The sequence below is a fragment of the Schistocerca piceifrons genome, chromosome 6, assembly GCF_021461385.2.
Source record: "Schistocerca piceifrons isolate TAMUIC-IGC-003096 chromosome 6, iqSchPice1.1, whole genome shotgun sequence".
Lineage (NCBI taxonomy): Eukaryota > Metazoa > Arthropoda > Insecta > Orthoptera > Acrididae > Schistocerca > Schistocerca piceifrons.
In genome coordinates this window covers 382,102,651-382,125,290 of record NC_060143.1, presented here as the reverse complement: position 1 = coordinate 382,125,290, position 22,640 = coordinate 382,102,651, and the positions used below count along the sequence as shown (strand labels likewise).

The following is a 22,640-nucleotide window of genomic DNA, read 5'->3' as shown; positions in this document are numbered from 1 at the left end:
TGGAGTAGGTATCATAGACTGTATCTACGGTTTCTGGCAGGCGTTGTCACCTCGAAAGACATAACATGTATTTTCTGACACTAATATAGTCGTGTAAGTATCAGACATAATAATATAAACACCATCCAAACAGAGTTTAAAAGTGCAGATTCGGCATAAAAAAATTAATTCCTTGCATAAACTGATGCATGAGAAAGGAACGGGGTGACAGAAATCCACGTTTCGAGTAAACGTTTCTCATCAGCACAATGAACAAAAAAATTGTCAGTGTCTGTGAATATATTTCCTATCAACGTTTCATTATTAGTCGACACTGTAGTACAGTGTGGAATGACATTTCGAAATCTAGGAGGACATAATCTACCTTCTTTTAGCAGTGTCCTTGAGGCAAACCGGCTTTTCATCTAGAGTGTCCACGTTTCTTCTTTAGTCTCCAGTCTCCCTCCAGCTCCGTAAACGAAATCGAATCGCGTTAGGTCTGTAGATCTTGTGGCCAGAAAGTACGAGGCACTATGAAAATATCACTGGTTAGTTCACGCCATCCGCTCATGAACAACATAACTGATTCCGATTTTGGTCTCGGCTTCTGCGGCTTAATTAATTTAATATAGGCTGAATAAAAAACTATTAACAATTTAAAAACAAGTCCACAGGGCCCTTAAACAAAACTTCTATAAGAAATAACAGAATTGTCAAATTCTGAATCACACGCATTTAGGAGAAGAAAAATATCTATCAGTGCCAACATGCGGAGTAATTATCCTGATAAAGACGAATATATGGCGTTCTAGAATCTTAAACCACAATTCAAATCTACGTACGGGATCCTGTCTAATATATAAAAAAAAGTGAACATGATGGTGGGTAATCAAGACAATTGCTTATAAATGAATCCCTCTTAACATGCTGCATCTAAATATAAAAGTCTCCGTAAAAAAAAAAAAAAAAAAAAAAAAGAACAACCTTGGGCAGTGCTAGATGAAACTTTAAGAAAAAATTTAACAAATTAAGAAACGGTCAATCACGGCTCTTCAACAGTTTAAACCTGATCAGCACCAGGAGACTAAATTTAAGAAAATTTCGTAACCTGGGCAACGGATGATCAAGGCCCTGCAAAATGCTGACCCAGCAGAGTGAAACTCTTAAACTCACATTAATTCAAATTGCTCAAACATATGTGAATTTCTAAGGGACCAAACTGCTTAGGTCATCGGTCCCTAGACTTAGGCACTACTTAAACTAACCTATGCTAAGAACAACACACACACACCCATGCCCGAGGGAGGACTCGAACCTCCGGCGGGAGGGGCCTCGCAGTCCGTGATATGGGGCCTCAAACCACGCGGCCACTCCGCGCGACTCACATTAATTAAAACATGAGACAGGATGACGTCTTTTTAAAGAAAGGAGAATAAAAGAAAATATTACAATTATTCCGGCAGTGTCCTGTAAAACAGTTCCATAATTTCATTAATCTACATCTACGGGCTTGTGGTGCTATTCACAATAAAGTGCCTCGCACAGATCCACCTCCAAGCTGTCTCTCTACGGTTCCACTCTCGAACGGCGCGCGGAGAAACGAGCACTTGAATTTTTCTGTGCGAGCCCTGATATCTCTTATTTCATCGTGATGATCATTTATGCCTATTTAGGGTGCCAACAGAATGTTTTCGCAATCGGAGGAGAAAACTGGTGATTGAAATTTCATGAGAAGATCCCGTCGCAACGAAAAACGCCTTTGTTTTAATGATTGCCACTCCTGTTCACGTATCATGTCTGTGGCACTATCTCCCCTATTTCGCGATAATGCAAAACGAGCTGCCCTTCTTTGTACTTTTTCGATGTCATCCGTCAGTCGCATCTGATGCGGACCCCACACCGCACAGCAATATTCCAGAATAGGGCGGACAAGCGTGGTGTCAGCAGTCTCTTTAGTAGACCTGCTGCACCTTCTAAGTGTTCTGCCAATGAATCGCAGCATTTGGTTTGCTCTACCCACATATTATCTATGTGATCGTTCCAATTTAGGTTATTTGTAATTGCAATCGCTAAGTATTTAGCTGAATTTACAGCCTTCAGGTTTGTGTGACTTATCGCGTAATCGAAATTCTTGTGTTACTCATGTGAATAACTTCACACTTGTCTTTATTCAGGGTCAATTGCCACTTCCCTCACCATACAGATATCTTATCTAAATCACTTTGCAATTCGATGTGGTCATCTGATGGCTTTACAAGACTGTAAATGACAACCTCATCTGCAAACAATCTTAGACGGCTACTCAGATTATCTCCTACGTAGTTAATACAGATGAGGAACAATAGAGGGCCTATAATACCTCTTGGGGAACGCCGGATATTACTTCTGTTTTACTCGATGACTCTCCATCTATTACTACGAACTGTGACATTTCTGACAGGAAATCACGAATGCAAGTCGCACAACTGCGGCGATATTCCATAGGCACGCAGTTTGGTTAGAAGACGCTTATGAGGGACGGTATCGAAACCCTTCAGGAAATCTAAAAATATGGAATCAATTTCTCATCCCCTATCGATAGCACTTATTAATTCATGAGTATAAAGAGCTAGTTGTGTTTCACAAGAACGATATTTTCTGAATCCGTGCTATGTGTCAATAAATCGTTTTCTTCGAGCTACTTCATAATGTTCGAATACAGTATATGTACCAAAACCCTGTTACAGACCGACGTTAGTGGTATGAGCCTGTAATTCAGCGGATTACTCCTACTTCCCTTTTTGGGTTTAGGTGTGACTTGAGCAATTTTCCAGTCTTTACGTACGGATCTTTCTGTGAGCGAGCGGTTGTATATAATTGCTAAATATGGAGCTATTGTATCAGTCTACTTTCTGAGGAACCTGACTGGTATACAGTCTGGATCGGAGACCTTGGCTTTATTAAGTGATTTAAGTTGCTTTGTTACATTACACCTTTTACGCTTACATGATCAGGTCGGAAGGAGTGAAGACTCTCTCTTAAAAAGGCGTTAAAAGCATTTTTGTCAGCTTTTTTTAAATAGATATACTTTGAGTTTCTTTTTGATGGTTGTAGGTGTTACGGTATTCAGCCTAGCAACAACTGCCTTGTGGTCGCTAATCCCTGTATGCGTCACAATAGTCACTATTTTTCCAGGATTATTTGTTGCTAAGAGGTCAAGTTTGCTTTCGCAACCATTTACGCCTCGAGTGGGCTCTTGAACTAATTCTTCAAAATAATTTTCTGAGAAAGCATCCAGCACAGTTTCGGATGACGTTTTATGCCTGCCGCCGGCTTTAAACGTATGTTTTGCAGCATATCGAGGGTACATTGAAGTCACCACCGACTATAACTGTATGAGTGTGGTCCCTATTTGAAATGAGACTCAAGTTTTCTTTGAACTGTTCAGCAACTACATCTTCTGAGTCAGGGGATCGGTAAAATGATCCAATTAATAGGGAATTTGGAAATATGTGGTAAGGACTATGGGACCAAACTGCTGAGGTCATCGGTCCCTTAGCTTACACACTAATTAAACTAACATGTCCGAAAGAATGGCTCTGAGCACTATGGGACTTAACCGCTGTGGTCATCAGTCCCCTAGAACTTAGAACTACTTAAACCTAACTAACCGAAGGACATCACACACATCCATGCCCGAGGCAGGATTCGAACCTGCGACCGTAGCGGTCACGCGGTTCTAGACTGTAGCGCCTATAACCGCACGGCCACTCCGGCCGGCTGTCCGAAAGAACAGATAGCGTCTTCGTGTTGTTAAAGCTAACCGGCCAGTGACCTTCCTCTTCAGTGCTGGATGCACACGCATTGCCCGAACTCTTACGGGGCTCCGTAAGATTGTCTGCCGCGAGTAATGAGTGTAATGGGTAGGGGCACTACGAATGTAGTGTGTGGACATTAAGTTGGGAATGTGAGTCTCACGGTGAGCGTGCAAACGATAAATACCGCAGTTGCACTATCCTCTGTGCCCTGGGTGGTTCAGATGGATACAGCGTCTGCCGTGTAAGCACGAGATCCCAGGTTCGAGTCCCGGTCGGGACACACATTTTCAACTATCCCCGTTGATCTATATCAAAGCCTGTCGACAGCTGAGGGTTTTGATTTAATTATCATTTCATTGTATATAAAATGTGTTCCAGCTTTGAAAGTATTCGGAAATCAGCTTAAATCTGTCAGCAAGTTTTTCACCTCAAGTGGCCATTTCTCTCACCTTTTCTCCTGCGACTTGCAATTAACTAGTCTGCACGTTGCCAACAGCTCGTAAGTACTGGCCCTTTATATTTTATTTACAGTGAAAACACGTATTTTTCAGAGTCGCTGTCTTGTGACCACACGAAAGTGACACCATACTTCATCGAGTCTATCAACAGCCTCAATGGTTTCTGGGCTGCGCCTTGTTCTAACCAGTTCCTGTTCTTCATTGGGTGGTGCCAACCCAAAGATGAAGACTACATCATCATGGGAGAGGACGTACCTCACACGTAAGTCAAGGATTTACAATGTGTAGTGATACTCCACGCAAAGGATTTGTGTTCATAGTTTAGCAATGAAGTGCGAAAATGTGGGAGAAAACGAATTTAAAATTGAGTGAAGAATCCATAGTAGTTAGTTACAGCGTCAGTGATAACCTAGAAATGTTACTACGAATCTTTTATAACGTAGCGAGGGGAAATGTAGCATGGCATAGCATTTTGTTTCGCGGTGAGGTGGGAAGGCAGGTCGTAATTTTTCCCGAGGGCATGCAGCTTTACTGTATGGTTAAATGATAATGGCGTCCTCTTGGGTAAAATATTCCGGAGGTAAAATAGTCCCCCATTCGGATCTCCGGGCGGAGACTTCTCAAGACGATGTCGTTATCAGGAGAAAGAAAACTGGTGTTCTACGGATCGGAGCATGGAATGTTAGATCCCTTAATCGGGCAGGTAGGTTAGAAAATTTAAAAAGGGAAATGGATAGGTTAAAGTTAGATATAGTGGGAATTAGTGAAGTTCGGTGGCAGGAGGAACAAGACTTCTGGTCAGGTGACTACAGGGTTATAAACACAAAATCAAATAGGGGTAATGCAGGAGTAGCTTTAATAATGAATAGGAAAATAGGAATGCGGGTAAGCTACTATAAACAGCATAGTGAACGCATTATTGTGACCAAGATAGTTACGAAGCCCACGCGTACTACAGTAGTACAAGTTTATATGTCAACTAGCTCTGCAGATGAAGAAACTGAAGAAATGTATGATGAAATAAAAGAAATTATTCAGATAGTGAAGGGTGACGAAAATTTAATAGTCATGGGTGACTTGAATTCGGTAGTAGGAAAAGGGAGAGAAGGGAACGTAGTAGGTGAATATGGACTGGGAATAAGAAATGAAAGAGGAAGCCGCCTGGTAGAATTTTGCACAGAGCACAACTTAATCATAACTAACACTTGGTTCAAGAATCATAAAAGAAGGCTGTATACATGGAAGAAGTTTGGAGATACTGACAGGTTTCAGATAGATTATATAATGGTAAGACAGAGATTTCGGAACCAGGTTTTAATTTGTAAGACATTTCCAGGGGCTGATGTGGACTCTGACCACAATCTATTGGTTATGACCTGTAGATTAAAACTGAAGAAACTGCAAAAAGGTGGGAATTTAAGGAGATGGGACCTGGATAAACTGAAAGAACCAAAGGTTGTACAGAGTTTCAGGGAGAGCATAAGGGAACAATTGACAGGAATGGGGGAAAGAAATACAGCAGAAGAAGAATGGGTAGCTTTGAGGGATGAAGTAGTGAAGGCAGCAGAGGATCAAGTAGGTAAAAAGACGAGGGCTAATAGAAATCCTTGGGTAACAGAAGAGATATTGAATTTAATTGATGAAAGAAGAAAATATAAAAATGCAGTAAATGAAGCAGGCAAAAAGGAATACAAACGCCTCAAAAATGAGATCGACAGAAAGTGCAAAATGGCTAAGCAGGGATGGCTAGAGGACAAATGTAAGGATGTAGAGCCTTATCTCACTAGGGGTAAGATAGATACTGCCTACAGGAAAATTAGAGAGACCTTTGGAGATAAGAGAACCACTTGCATGAACATCAAGAGCTCAGATGGAAACCCAGTTCTAAACAAAGAAGGGAAAGCAGAAAAATGGAAGGAGTATATAGAGGGTCTATACAAGGGCGATGTACTTTAGGACAATATTATGGAAATGGAAGAGAATGTAGATGAAGATGAAATGGGAGATACGATACTGCGTGAAGAGTTTGACAGAGCACTGAAAGACCTGAGTCGAAACAAGGCCCCCGGAGCAGACAACATTCCATTAGAACTACTGACGGCCTTGGGAGAGCCAGTCCTGACAAAACTCTACCATCTGGTGAGCAAGATGTATGAAACAGGCGAAATACCCTCAGACTTCAAGAAGAATATAATAATTCCAATCTCAAAGAAAGCAGGTGTTGACAGATGTGAAAATTACCGAACTATCAGTTTAATAAGTCACAGCTGCAAAATACTAACGCGAATTCTTTACAGACGAATGGAAAAACTAGTAGAAGCCGACCTCGGGGATGATCAGTTTGGATTCCGTAGAAATGTTGGAACACGTGAGGCAATACTGACCCTACGACTGATCTTAGAAGCTAGAGTAAGGAAGGGCAAACCTGCGTTTCTAGCATTTGTAGACTAAGAGAAAGCTTTTGACAATGTTGACTGGAATACTCTCCTTCAAATTCTGAAGGTGGCAGGGATAAAATACAAGGAGCGAAAGGCTATTTACAATTTGTACAGAAACCAGATGGCAGTTATAAGAGTCGATGGACATGAAAGGGAAGCAATGGTTGGGAAGGGAGGGAGACAGGGTTGTAGTCTCTCCCCGATGCTATTCAATCTGTATATTGAGGAAGCAGTAAAGGAAACAAAAGAAAAATTCGGAGTAGGTATTAAAATCCATGGAGAAGAAATAAAAACTTTGAGGTTCGCCGATGACATTGTTATTCTGTCAGAAACAGCAAAGGACTTGGAAGAGCAATTGAATGGAATGGATAGTGTCTTGAAATGAGGATATAAGATGAACATCACAAAAGCAAAACGAGGATAATGGAATGTAGTCGAATTAAGTCGGGTGATGCTGAGGGAATTAGATTAGGAAATGAGACACTTGAAGTAGTAAAGGAGTTTTACTATTTGGGGAGCAAAATAACTGATGATGGTCGAAGTAGAGAGGATATAAAATGTAGACTGGCAATGGCAAGGAAAGCGTTTCTGAAGAAGATGAAATTGTTAACATCGAGTATAGATTTAAGTGCAGGAAATCATTTCTGAAAGTATTTGTATGAAGTGTAGCCATGTATGGAAGTGAAACATGGACAATAAATAATTTGGACAAGAAGAGAATAGAAGCTTTTGAAAGGTGGTGATACAGAAGAATGCTGAAGATTAGATGGGTAGATCACATAACTAATGAGGAAGTATTGAATAGGATTGGGGGGAAGAGAAGTTTGTGGCACAACTTGACTAGAAGAAGGGATCGGTTGGTAGGACATATCCTGAGACATCAAGGGCTCACCAATTTATTATTGGAGGGCAGCGTGGAGGGTAAAAATCGTAGAGGGCGACCAAGAGATGAATACACTAAGGAGATTCAGAAGGATGTAGGTTGCGGCAGGTACTGGGAGATGAAAGAGCTTGCACAGGATAGAGTAGCATGGAGAACTGCATCAAACCAGTCTCAGGACTGAAGACCACAAGAACAACAACAACAACAACAACAACAATGGCATTAGGTGTCTACGCACAGGTCATGTGATTCGCGTAAATAACGGTCCACTGATCTGCGTACGAGGTGATGACACCCGAAAGCGACCCAGGAGGGTTCCATAGGATTTACACCTGGCGAATTTGGTCGCCGAGACATCAACTTGAGTTCACTATAATGCTCCTCAAACCACTGTAGCACGTTTCTGGCTCCGAGACACGGACATTTATACTGCTGAAAGATAACATCGTCGTCGGTGAATACATCAAGCATGCAGGTGTTTCGTAGCTGTCAGCGATTAGTACCACAAGCCCCACGGAAGGGCAGGAGAACGTCTCTATTAACATAATACTGCTCCCGCCAGCCTGTGTCCGTGGCGCGCTGCGCGTTTCGAGCCCCCGTTCCCTCGATGGCGACGTTTGTGGAGACGAGCATCAACTTACAGTAGCAAAAATGTGATTCTCCCGAAGAGCCGACACGTTTCCGTTGATCGACGATCGAATCCCGATGCTCCCATGTCCACATGTCCACTGCAATCATAAATGACGATGTCGTTGGGTCCACATGTGAACACACTGCAGAGCTCCATGTTCAACAATGTACGACGACGGGTGTGCTCCGAAACCCTTGTGCGTGCACCAACATCGTGCTCTTTCGGTGGAGATGCTACAGATCACCTTCTATCCTACTTTACAGATCAGACAAACCACCGAAGCCCACGTTCGGTGAAGTGTCGTGGACGGCCAATCGTATAACGCTTTAGTGGTAGTTTCACTGTCCTTCGACCTCTTTCCGTAGACCTCACGTCAATAGCACGTGAACATTCGACCAGCTTGGCTGTTTTCGGGATGCTCTGCGGCGGCGCGGTTTACCGTCCCTTTGCGACGGACTTTCACCTACCTGTGAACATTGTCTCCGCAGATCATCAATAGGAAGGCCAAGTGAAACCTACTGTACTTCGACGTGAATCAGGCTGCAATTTAAGTCACTAATTTACGTTTCGGGAGAAACACGAAATGAAAGGGTGGAAATTTTGTCCTCAATTAACATATTTTGAAACTTGGGTGAACGAGTATCACTGCCAAGCCCGTGCTAGTCTTAACACAGTCACTCACAATACGTTTCACTCACGTTAGAAAGTTTATGGTGTTGCATATCCAGAAAACGTAATAGCTACAAAAATACTGATTGTTTTTGATTGAGAATGCTCGCCAAATATTAAGTCTGTCGGTACCAAATGCAGTCACAGTTTTCAGCCACCGACCTGCTCAATATGCCACGAGGAACATATGTCTTTACTCGTCACAAAATCCACTTAAAAATTCCGAAATTTCTACACACACATCGGAATAATTATGCCGTCACTTTCCAACACTTCTGATGTATGGAACACTGCTAGATCCATCAGAACTACTACTGCACACGTCCGACCTCTTTCATGGCTAGGCTTCGACTCCTCCCTAGAATACTCTAAGTCTTCTCCACCAGCAGAGAAAGGTGTGCGAACAATATTGCTTTACTATTGGTCATTTTACTCAACAGCCAATAGCAAAACAATATTCTCCCGCGTCAGTCCGGGCTTTTCATCAATAACCAATCGCAAAATAGGAAACCTAACGACTGCACTTTTTACCGACGTAACTACCTAATATGCTGAAGTTTTGATTATGCATAAAGTTATTTACTATTGTTATTTATATTTGAATTAACTTTCTCTTTACCATAAACTTACTTTACAAATCTATTCTACTAAAATCCCCTTTGTCCATATCCATACTTCTTCGAAATGTTCCCACACTACATCCTACTACATAACTCGTGAAACAATTATCTCCATATTAACCTTAAACCACACTCACGCATCATTCATACTGCTAAAACACACTTATAACATTTTACATACACAAAAAAACGTAATAACACTTTATGAAAATACTAGAACAGTTTATGAAAAACATTCTATTACTTTAGTGCACTCTAGTGGGTACAATCGAAACTAAATCAGTCCCTTATCCAATACTGTCCTCTATCGGTTGATACATAAACTACATGCGCGTCCAGTCTCGCGTCACGATCTGTCCCTATCCAGCTCTGAGACACATCTCCCACTTAACCGCCTCCAAGGCAGGATAGTTATATGGCTCTACGCCTCAACTCGTTCACAGGCTGTGCATAATAATAATCTGCTCTTTTTCGCTTATCTCAACGGACTCCCCATCTGTAGCCCATATTTTCGCTAGGGTGATCCCTTGTCTTGCTCCGCTTACATACTTTTGTTACCGCATCACGTGCCCGTCGCGGTGGGCAGTGATCGTAACGTTTTGGCTTATCAGTACATTTTGCTTAGTAATAGAAGTTAGGATGTAGTTCAGCTACATTATGTATACCGTAGTAAAAGTTTTGCATCGAAAAGCAGAATTGATCCAATTCAAATTCAGCTTTACTGCAAAAATATTTGTATAATATTAATTCAGTCACAAAAGCTTTTTGTGTTAGCATTTATCAGCTATTAATGAATTCAAAATATTCATGAAAAATGAGGAATATGTTTTTACAGATGTAGTTATGAACAGCATTATTTGTTCCAAAATATCGGTTGAACTAAAAGTCCGTTAGCATTTGAAATTTCAGTACTTCACGGAAAAATTTAAGTAGAGCGGTAAAACTGATACAAATGTTTGAGAAGACATGGGGATTTAATAATACCAAAAACAGTGCACAAAGTGACGAACATATGATACAAAAGCAGTAATTAGCATGACAGTTTTTTTTAAAGGAAAGATGGTGTTCTTTGAAACAAATCCACATCACGTCGGCCGACATTCGTCAACATTGCCTATAGTTGAGGGACAATGTTGTGAACATCATTGTACGGTATATGAATAAGTATGACGAGATATTGCCATCAGATGTTGTCCTTTAGTATCGCTAATGAGGCTGGACTGAGGTCTAGGTAACTGGGAGGCACGCATGACAGACGTGGTGGCTCAGCACGCAATCCTCACCAAACGTCGTGCGCAAGAGATCTTACACACGTGTAGCAATATGGGGTTGGAGCACCATCCGGCATAAATGTCGTACTTTCCAGTAAGTGTTCATCAGCCAGGCTAGGGATGATCTGACTTCCTTTCTAACTACAACTCATTTTATACACGATTTTCATGCGGAATCACTGACGTATTGCTATCCAGCTCTATCTGTTGGTCAGATTTTGCACACTGTTTTAGTTTCAATAAGAACCTTTTTCGTTTCAGGCAGGTGCCATTTTTACGTCTCTGCCTACATTATTCCGTGACTTAGTGTATTTTCAAATGTTAATCGGCTTTCGGGTCACCCTTATAATGAATTATTTATGAATTTCACAAGACAATGTGTATACAGTAAACCTGCAGTTAGAGTGCTTAACTCCTTTAACAGGGGTCTATAAGGTACCGATTGGTGAGAATCACATATGACAGCTGTTAGTGTCTTATTCGTGGCTGAATAACGAAATTATATTAACTTACTTATTTCCAGAATGAGATTTTCACTCTGCAGCTGAATGTGCGCTGATGTGAAACTTCCTGGCAGATTAAAACTGTGTGCCGAACCGAGACTCTAACTCGGGACCTTTGCCATTCGCAGGGAAGTTCGGAAAGTAGGAGACGAGGTACTGGCGGAAGTAAAGCTGTGAGGACGGGGCGTGAGTCGTGCTTGGGTAGCTTAGATGATAGAGCACTTGCCCGTGAAAGGCAAAGGTCCCGAGTTTGAGTCTCGGTCCGGCATACAGTTTTAATCTGCCAGGAAGTTTCAACTTACTTATTTGTTCTTGTCCACGACTTGCAAAGATATTATGCGCAGAAATAGCTGAGATGAACTGTTTAAGTAACTGCAGAGTGTTATTTTTCTTAAATTCTCATTAATTTTACATGCAAAAGTAATGCGAAGTCGTATTCAGTCTATTAATTTTTGGGCATAAACTACATTATTTATAAATATATACTCTGATTATACGCTTGGTAGTCTCTGACTGAAACGGAACTGGTCATACACCTAAAAATAAATTATGGAGCAGCTTCATGTGTCAGAATACGTGAATTCAATGTTTCTTCAAAGCTGTGAAGCAGGATCAACAAAATAATTTAGTAATTGCCTTAAAAACATTGTTCATAATTTCTTCCAGTCTCTGACTTCAACTCCAACTTACTAAAATTCTCAGATAAACTAATTCTGCTTTTTGTGTGTTAAGTGGAGGGTTATCCACATGTAAGGAGACTCACGAATAAGTTTCAGTATTTTTGACTAATTGTAACCAAAGAAATAAACTGTAGCTGCAATTTTTTCAGAAAGTGAACTGTAAAAAGTTCTGTCAAAAAAATAGAAAAGATGGTGAACCATTATTTCTTGTCATGCTACACACTTAAAACATCACGATAAATTTATAACAGTTCACAATGCATTTTAGTAGCTTTCAAGAAATTAACTGTAGTTAACCATTAGTTTTAAGCAGTTCATATGAATCTTCAGAAAGTTTACCATCCCTTAAAGTGTGTATCTGTACTCTGGTTAGATGAATAAAGGGCAATATCAACAGCACCGGAAAATGTTATAGCGGGAGTAGGATTCGTCATGAAAAGGAAAGTTGTGCAGTGAATTAGCAACTACTCGTATGAAGAGTTCAGTGATAGGGTTGTTCTCATCAGATTCAATAACAAACCAACGCTGACAACGATATTTCAGGTATACATGTCGACGCTGCAAGCAGAACATGAAGAGAGAGAAAATCATATGAGGATATTGAACGGATAATTCAGTATGTAACGGGAGGTGAAACTCTAATAATCATAGGGGATCGAAACCCAATTGTAGGGGAAGGAACGGAAGAAATGGTCACGGGAGAATATGGCTTGGCAGTAGAAAAGAGAGAAGAAAGGCTAGTTGAATTTTGCAATGAATTTGAGATGGTCATAGCAAATACTGTTCAAGAATCACGAGAAGGGGAGGTATACTTGGAAAAGACACGGACGCACCCGAAGATTCCCGCTGGGTTACATCATGGTCAGACAGATAACCCGAAATCAAATATTGGGTTGTAAGGCTTACCCAAGTGGAGATCACAATTCAGTAATAATCAAGAGTTGACTGAAGGTTTGCCGGCCGTTGTGGCCGTGCGGTTTTAAGCGCTTCAGTCTGGAACCGCGTGACCGCCACAATCGCAGGTTCGAATCCTGCCTCGGGCATGGATGTGTGTGATGTCCTTAGGTTAGTTAGGTATAAGTAGTTCTAAGTTCTAGGGGACTGATGGCCTCAGATGTTAAGTCCCATAGTGCTCGGAGCCATTTGAACCATTTTTTGACTGAAGGTTAAAAAATTATCCGGTAGAACCTGCTTGAAAAAAAAAAGTTCAAATGTGTGTGAAATCTTATGGAACTTAACTGCTAAGGTCATCAGTCCCTAAGCTTACACACTACTTAACCTAAATTATTCTAAGGACAAACACACACACCCATGCCCTAGGGAGGACTCGAACCTCCGCCGGGACCAGCCGCACCTGCTTGAAAGGAAGTGAGATACTGAAGTAATGAATAATAGTTTCGCTACGGATGTGAACAATGTTATACAGCACACCAGTGTAATCATTTCAGTTGCTGAGGAGTAGATCTCCTTAAAAAGGGGAATCACAGATGTTCGCCAGACAAACTTAGGCACAAGGAAAGTAGCTGCGAAGGAACCTTGGGTAGCAGATAAAATAACTCCACTAATATATGAAAGAAGGAACTACAAAAATGTTCAGGGAACGACAGAAATACAGAAAAATAAACCTGTTAGGAATGAAATACATAGGGAGAGTAGGGCAGCCAAGTCTAAATGGCAACAAGAAAGATGTGAAGAAGTCGGAAAAGCAATGATTGCCGGCATAATCACGTCGCCATATAGAAAAGATAAAACAACCCTCAGTGAAACTGAAGGTAAGGGCAGTAACATTAAGCGTGCAGTGGAAATTCCTCTGGTAAACGCAGAGGAGAGAGCGGATAAGTAGAAAGAGTACAGTGAAGGCCTCTACGATGGGACAACTTTTCTGATGCCGTCCCAGAAGAAGCAATAAGAGTTGACAAGTAAGAAAGGGGAGATCCGATATTAGAATCAAAGTTTAGAATTGATTTAGATGAGTCAAGGTCAAATAAAGCATGCGGGGTAGGTGAAAATTCATCGAAATTTCAAAAACCACTGAGGGAAGAGGCAAGAAATCGACTGTTCACGTTAGTGCGTAGAATGTGTGAGAGTAGAGATATACCATCCGATTTTTGGAAAAATATCATCCACACAATTCCGAAGACAGCAAGAGCCGACAAGTACGAAAACTGTCGCATATGCATCCAACCTGATGACAAGAATAATACGCAGGAAAATGGAAAAGAAGACTGAAGATCTGTTAGATGATGATCAGTTTGGTCTTAGGAAAGATAAAGGCACCAGAGAGGCAGTTCTGGCGTTGCGGTTGATAATGGTAGCAAGGCTGTAAGAAAAATCAAGCAACACTTAAAGAATTCGTCGAACTAGAAAAAGTGTTCGACAATGTAAAATGGTGGAAGATAATGGAAACTTTGAGAAAAACAGGACTAAGCTATGGGGAAAGATGGATAATGAACAATATATCCAGGAACCAAGAGGGAACAATAAAACTGGAAGACCAATATCGAAGTGCTCGGAATAAGCAAGGTGTAAGGCAGGGATGCAGTATTTGGCTCCTGCTGTTCAATCAATACATCGGAGAAGGCAGGGATGTAGTCTTTAGCTCCTACTGTTGTTTCTTTTTATCGAAGAAGTATGACGGAAATAACAGAAAAGGAAATAGTGGGATTAAAATTCAAGGTGAAAGGAAATTAATCATAACATTCACTGATGTCATTGCCATGCTCAGTGACAGTGGAGAAGAGTTACCAGATATGGTGAATGGAATAAACAGTCTAATGAGTGCAAAATAGGGATTGAGTGTAGGTAACGAAAAGTAACAGAAATGAGAACAGCGGGAAACTTAACATCAGAATTAGGCATCACAAAGTCGACAAAGTCAAAGAATTCTGCTATCTAGGCAGCAGAATAATCCATGACGGACGGGGCAAGTAGGACATAAATAAGAGACTAGCACAGACAACGAGGACATAGGCCTTAATTTGAGGAAGATGTTTCTGAGAATATACGTTTGGAGCACAGCATTTTAAGGTAGTGAATCAAGGACAGTGGCCAAAAGGAACAGAAGAGAATCGAAGCGTTAGAGATGTTACTACAGAAGAACACTGAAAATTAGGTGGACTAATACGATAAGGAATGAGGCCGTACTCCGCAGAATCGGCGAAGAAAGAAACATATGTGAATTACTGACAAGAAGAAGGGATAGGGTGATAGACTTCAGTGAATAAATTCCACGGTGCTAAAGGGACATGTAGAGCGCAGAAACTGTAGCGGAAGACAGAGACTGAACTACATCCAGCAAATAATTGAAGACGTAAGGTTGGAAGTGCCACTCTGAAGATGTTGGATCAGGAAGGAAATTTTAGCGGGCCGCATCAAACCAGTTAGTAGACTTAACAAAAGAAGAACATGTTACTGTCTCTATCTACATGGATACCTACATTTTTTGTACGCTTCCGTCTCATCCAGCCCCATAAATAGACATGCAGGTGTATTAAGTGTTCAGATGGTGGTGGTCAGATAATAGTGCTGCTACAACCACTGCACTGATGACACAGAGGAAATGTGATTGGAATTGATTGTAATAAGATTGACCATAGAAGAGTTACTTCCAGAAATTTACTCCTGCCATGGCACTGTGACAAATTTCTCTCTGAAAAAATGGGGAAGATTATGAACTATCACTTCTTATCAGGTCAAAAACATACAGTTTTTGTACTTCTTTAACAGTTCACAACAAACTTGCAACAGCTTGCAATACATTCCAGTGATCTGAAATAAATTGACTGTAGTTCAGACTCCATTTTAAATGGTCCTTGCTGAATTTTCTAAATGCTTACTATAATTCGCCACTTGCTTTTGTACTAGGATAAGAGAATCATGACTGGTTTTGTGGCCCCCGAATTATTGCTGTACCGTTTCTACACCATACAAATGTCACTGCATCAGCACCATGAGAGAAGAAAAAAAAATTGTTCTGAGCACTATGGGACTTAACTTCTGAGGTCATCAGTCCCCTAGAACTTAGAGCTACTTAAACCTAATGACATCACATACATCCATGCCCGAGACAGGATTCGAACCTGCGACCGTAGCGGTCGCGCGGTTCCACACTGTAGCGCCACTTCGGCCGGCATTAGAGAAGAAAGCAGCAGATATGAAATACGTTCCATTTGAGAAATATTCTGAATAGGACGATATTGTCTGCAATATTATTTCTGTCACATTCCAAAATTTGACCTTTGCACCTGGAATAGTGAAACAATGCTGCAGCCCCCTCCCCCACTCCCCCCCTTCGTACCCTTCCACCCCCCGTCCTCCACAGAGTGTATACATTGAATCATGGAGAGCACAATTTCAGTGTTCTGTTCTGTCAGTATTGCGTGAATCATTTTATGTCAACATCATAAATTTTAAAAAAAATCCTTGTGTATGTCAGCCACTTTTAAGTAATGCATATGTGTTGTTCTGCAGGGCACGTGGGCTGTATTACTTGACGACAAACGCGCGGAAGCCCTATGCCAAGGGCTTTCCGGGCCGCAAGAGGCCTGCACGTGGAAGCTGGCGCAAAGCGAGGAATGGTATCGGTGCCGGTTGAGCCCGGGACGCTGACGTCACGACGCAAGGCTGCACATGTGCAGCAACACACCGGCTGTGGCCATGCAAAAGTCGTCGCAGCGTGCTTACAGTATTCAGCCCTCCGCGTTAAGCTCTACTCGCCTGCATGGACTGTGCCGAAAGATCTCTTGTATGAGTGACATGACGCTCAGCTGTGACCGCCATAGAGGGACCTCACTATTTAACAAGAGTGGTACAAATTATTTTAGAATTAGTAAGTGGAGTCGCATTCGGTAATTATTTAATGACCATGATCCGTGTGAAGCACAAGTAACTGATGAAAACTTTGTACAGTAGTTTTATTACGAAAACAGTATTGATATAGCTCAATTAAAGTGAACTTATGATGTAAAGAAGAAACGAAACAAAGCAGTCAATGGATCAGCACCTTCGTCTCTTACTTTGACCATGAAGTGGTCTTCTTAAATCAAAATTTTGTATGATGTGAAATGTTTAACCTATGACGCAAAGCTGCTGAGTGATGTTTCATTTTTCAATTTCAGTCCGCTAGTGATATGTTGAAAACTGAAGCCACAAATATCTCGAACTTTTCTATTCTTTATCAGTTCTTTCACACAGAGAGTGTGACACATGAGAAATATCCCTGCAGTCAAGAGGGTGTTGTTGCAGGAACAAGTGTCACATATGTAGCTACTGCTAGAAGAATTTACATAGATCTGAAAGATACTAACAAGAATGGATAATGTTAGAACAGTAAGAAACGTTGCAGGACTACATTTAAATGTGACAATGTGTTTTTAGATCATCATAGTTGATGATATTCCTGTATATGTAAGAAATATTTAAATGGTTTTAATAAAATCTATTTATACACTAAGCTCAACAAGTATGAAACATATCTGAGAACCAATTTTGAAACAGTATTATTTGTCCAGCACAAATGTTTCAACAACCAATAAGAATACGATGATGAATGAGCATGAAATCAAATTTCTGTGAGCATGTGTGTTGTTTAGTATCAAACCTGTTTATAAATACTTCCCTTTGTTTCCATTAATGAGAGTATCACATATACCATAGGACCAATGAATCACGTATACCATAGGAACAATGACAACATTCCATAAAATACTCTTCATCTGCCTCTTTTGGTATTTAATCATATGAAAGAGTTACATAAGTAATAACCAGTTGGTCACACATTCTTTAATCTTGCCAAGATTTTCAGGCTGCTACGTTTTCCAAATGAGAAAGCATACAGATAAACGTCCACAGCAATAACCATTTTTGTGATGGTGCATTAAAATTGTATCCACATAAACAAAAAAGTGGTATGCTATAGTGTTTATCATGTTGAACTCCAACTCAGCTGGAACATGACTGAAAACTCTGATATAGGTTTTATGTGGTTTTCCTGAATAAGTTTCCTTTGTGACCCTTGTCATCTCCTGATTAGTGGACTTTCTCTAATGACATCATCAACAGAGTAGTTAGTTCTAACCTGTCTTCGTTTCATCCCATAGAAACTAAAATCCTGAAACTTTATGAATCCACTTTATTAGGATACCCTCATATAGCACAAAATTCCTAATGCTCGTTGCATTCTCCTCATTAATTCTTCTTTGATTACCCATAATATATGTTCTGTAACAACTATGGCACGTATTTCATTTCTTACTTTTGGCCAGAAGCGCTATGGCTCCTGTGAGTCTTAACACTGATATTATTTCCCTTGCAGTTTGATTCCCTTTGTGAATTTTTTTTCCGCTTCCAAATTGATCAACATTGGAGATAATGTGTAATTACGCCTTCTCTCTTTCTTGACGTATACCAGCACTTGTCTTCCCATCCTACTCATCCTTGTGGAAATTTATTATTCCATTTTGAAGGAATCCATTTTCACCAACAAATAAAATGGCAGATGTGAATTGCGTATCTTCAGCACTCTGTTGCAGAAGTTATCGGCTGGACTGACCTGGACCCTTCTGACGATTGTTGCAGGGCAATTCATGCCAATGGCCATGGTGATCTTGTGATGTCACTCTAGCAGATGCTATACCTCTTGTAGTGAAATTAAACTGCTCACACAAAATTGGCTGTGTAAGAGAAAGGTCAATGCCCTCAGTGGTTGCAGTTGCTCATACACACACTTCTTTTCATGACAATGCTAGCTCCTTCACATATTGCATGGGTACAGAGATTTAATGCGAGCTCTTTGCTTTCGCAAATGATTCTCTGTCTACAAGTCCATGGAATAACTACACTCATGCTCATAAATTAAGAATAAGGCTGATACATTGTGAAACAACGCTCTGTTGGGTTTGCGAGTATAAATCACCTCCGAGTATGACCATGTGGTGCATTTGACCTGCGGTCGTCGTACGGTGGCGCTGGCAGCAGTCCACATAAACAGAGGTGTGTTGGTGTATGTCAGAGTACGGTGCAGCGAGTAAGTGTGCAGACGTTTTCAGACATGCTAATGGTGTGTTAAAAATTGCTCAAAGAACACATATTGATGACGTTTTGAGGGGTAGAATACTAGGGCGACTGGAGGCTGGTCAAACTCAGCAGATGGTAGCACTGGCCCTCTGTGTGCCACAAAGTGTGATCTCAAGATTATGGCAAGGATTCCAGCAGACAGGAAACGTGTCCAGGATCTACAGTACGGGACGTCCACAGTGCACAACACCACAAGAAGACCGATATCTCACCATCAGTGAACGCAGACAGCCACGCAGGTAGCCTTGCTCAGGACCTTACCGCAGCCACTGGAACAGTTGTCTCCATACACACACTCTACAGACCACTAAACAGACAACGTTTATTCGGCTGGAGACCTGCAAGGTGCATTCCACTGATCCCTGGTCACAGGAGAGCCCGTAAAGCCTGGTGTCAGTACATTGTCATTGCAACAGTGGTCCCAGGTTATGTTCACGGACGCGTCCAGGTATAGTCTGAACAGTGACTCTCGCCGGGTTTTCATCTGGCGTGAACAAGGAACCAGATACCAACCCCTTAATGTCCTTGAAAGGGACCTGTATGGAGGTCGTGATTTGATGGTGTGGGATGGGATTATGATTGTTACATGTCTTTGACAGAGGGACTGTAACGGGTCAGGTGTATCAGGACGTCATTTTGCACCAGTATGTCCGCCTTTCAGGGGTGCAGTGGGACCCACCTTCCTCCTGATGGATGATAACACACGACCCCACCAAGCTGTCATCGTGGAGGAGTACCTCGAAACAGAAGATATCAGACGATTGCTCGCCTATTCTCCAGACCTAAACCCCATCGAGCACCTCTGGGATGCTCCCGGTCGACGTATTGCTGCACGTCTTCAAACCCCTACTACACTTCAGGAGCTCCGACAGGCACTGGTGCAAGAATGGGAGGTTATACCCCAGCAGCTGCTGGACCATCTGATCCAGAATATGCCAACCCGTTGTGCAGCCTGTGTAGTGGGCATGGTGATCATATCCCATATTGATGTCGGGGTACATGTGCAGGAATCAGCTGAGTTTTGCAGCACATGTGTTTCAGGACGGTTTTCTCAACTTATCACCAATACCGTGGGACTACGGATCTGTGTCGTGTGTGTTCCCTATGTGCCGATGCTGTTAGCGCCAGTTTTGTGTAGTGCCACGTTGTGTGGCGCCACCTTCTGCAATTACCCTTAATTTATGAGCATGAGTGTATACACACTGTCCAGTCACATTAATGTGACCATCTGCCAAATACCTGAATGACCATATTTCTGCAGTGCAGACTTCTGGAAGACGTGCAGGAAGAGAGTCAATGAGATTCTGGAAGGAACTGACGGGGATGTGGAGCCACGCCGACTCCAGTCCTGTGGTCAGCTGTGTGGAACGAGGATCCACGATGTGAACAGTCCGATCTCAGTGGTCCCACAGATTCCTGACTGGGTTTAAGTTAGGGGAGTTTGGTTGCCAAGGAAGAACAGTTAACTCATCTTGGTGCTTTTTGAATCATGGGCCTACTCTGATCTGTGTAGCACGTTCCATTGTCCTGGTGATAGATGTCATCGTGCCAAGGCCAGACTAACTGTATGTAGAGGTGGACATGGTCCCCTCGGACTGATGCACACCATTTTTTATAAACTGTGGGTAACAGAATGACGAAATCGTCCAGGGAATGGCGCAAGAACAGTCCCCAGACGATAACACTCCCTCCATCGGCCTGGAACCTTACGGGGATTGTTGTATACCATACCAGTCAACGACCATCTGTCCAGTGAAGCATAAAAAGTGATTTGTCTGAAAAAACCTTGCCGCTAGTTTTAGATAGCGTCTTTTTGCCTTGCATGGTATATTTTAACCACGGCGACTCACAAACAGTTTGCAGAGTTCCGTCCTTGGCCCAGACGCCAACGATCCCACCCTTTTGGATGTCACATAAATCCCTCCGTTTCTGAATTAAGACTTGTCCGCGTTCTCCTCAAGATGCATCACATACGCTCCATTCCCATTGATGCCACCTGCCACCTGTCAGTGGTGATTACTCATTCAAGTCGAACTTACGCAGTGTCACACTGTCATAGGACCATGTCCAAGGTGCCAATTATTGAACTATATGAAAAAGCGCAAATTAATTACAAACTACGGCGTACACACACTTTATTCAATATGTAAACGTCACTACAGATATTCGGATGTAGCTTATGATAAGCCTGCCATCACTGACGGTGATGGAGAGCAGACGAATAGCGAAATTCTACATGAGCCGATGAAGTGTCGGAACATCGATGCTGTCGAATGGCTGTTTTCAGCTCATCAATGTTTTTGGGGTTATTGCTGTACACCTTATCTTTAATATAGCCCCTGAAAAGGCAGTCGCATGTGTTCATATCTGGGTAAATATGGCGGCCAATCGAGGCCATTGCAAATGGTCTCTGGGTACCCTAGAGCCAGAATGCGGTCCCCAAATGCTCCTCCATGACATCAAACATTGTCCTGCTTCGATGGGGTTGAGTTCCGTCTTGTAAGAAACCACATCTTGTCGAAATAAGGGTCATCTCCGAAAACCTTCACGTTCCGTTCGGTAGTCAGCGTGCCGTCAAGGAACATCGCACCGATTATTAAAAAAAAAATGGTTCAAATGGCTCTGAGCACTATGGGACTTAACATCTGAGGTCATCAGTCCCATATAACTTAGAACTACTTAAACCTAACTAACCTAAGGACATCACAAACATCCATGCCCGAGGCAGGATTCGAACCTGCGACCGTAGCGGTCGCGCGGTTCCAGACTGCAGCACCTAGAACCGCTCGGCCACACCGGCCGCCCGCACCGATAATTCCTTGACTGAACATTGCGCATCACATATTTATTTTTATTTATTTATTTATTGTTCCGTGGGACCACATTAAGGAGAAGTCTCCATGGTCATGGAACGAGTCAATGTATGAAATTATAACACGAATGTAGAAACAGATAACATGAAATATAAGAAACATATTCAGGCGACAAGTCGTAAGTTTAAATAAAGAAAACCAACAATGTAACACTGGAATTTGCTTAATTTTTTAACTCTTCCAGGAGCTCCTCGACAGAATAGAAGGAGTGAGCCATGAGGAAACTCTTCAGTTTAGACTTAAAAGAGTTTGGGCTACTGCTAAGATTTTTGAGTTCTTGTGGTAGCTTATTGAAAATGGATGCAGCAGAATACTGCACTCCTTTCTGCACAAGAGTGATGGAAGTGCATTCCACATGCAGATTTGATTTCTGCCTAGTATTAACTGAGTGAAAGCTGCTAACTCTTGGGAATAAGCTAATATTGCTAACAACAAACGACATTAAAGAAAATATATACTGTGAGGGCAATGTCAAAATTCCCAGACTGTTGAATAGGGGTCGACAAGAGGTTTTCGAACTTACACCACATATAGCTCGAACAGCCTGTTTTTGAGCCAAAAATACCCTTTTTGAATCAGAAGAATTACCCCAAAAAATAATACCATATGACATAAGCGTATGAAAATATGCGAAGTAGACTACTTTTCGTGTTGAAATGGCACTTATTTCAGATACTGTTCTAATGGTAAATAAAGCAGCATTTAGTTTCTGAACAAGATCCTGAACATGGGCTTTCCTCAACAGCTTACTATCTATCCGAACG

General features: G+C 41.7%; 1 protein-coding gene across 1 annotated transcript in view; it reads left to right on the top strand.

Annotated features, from left to right (window-relative positions):
- LOC124802920 (inactive pancreatic lipase-related protein 1) overlaps window positions 1-17,340 on the top strand; it is a 232,246-nt gene extending 214,906 nt beyond the window's left edge. The window contains exons 7-8 of the mRNA XM_047263991.1: window positions 4,328-4,496; window positions 16,400-17,340. Coding sequence (XP_047119947.1) covers window positions 4,328-4,496; window positions 16,400-16,523 — 293 coding nt within the window. The 3' untranslated portion in view covers window positions 16,524-17,340. The remainder of the gene's footprint in view (window positions 1-4,327; window positions 4,497-16,399) is intronic.
- The last annotated feature ends 5,300 nt before the right edge of the window (window positions 17,341-22,640 follow it).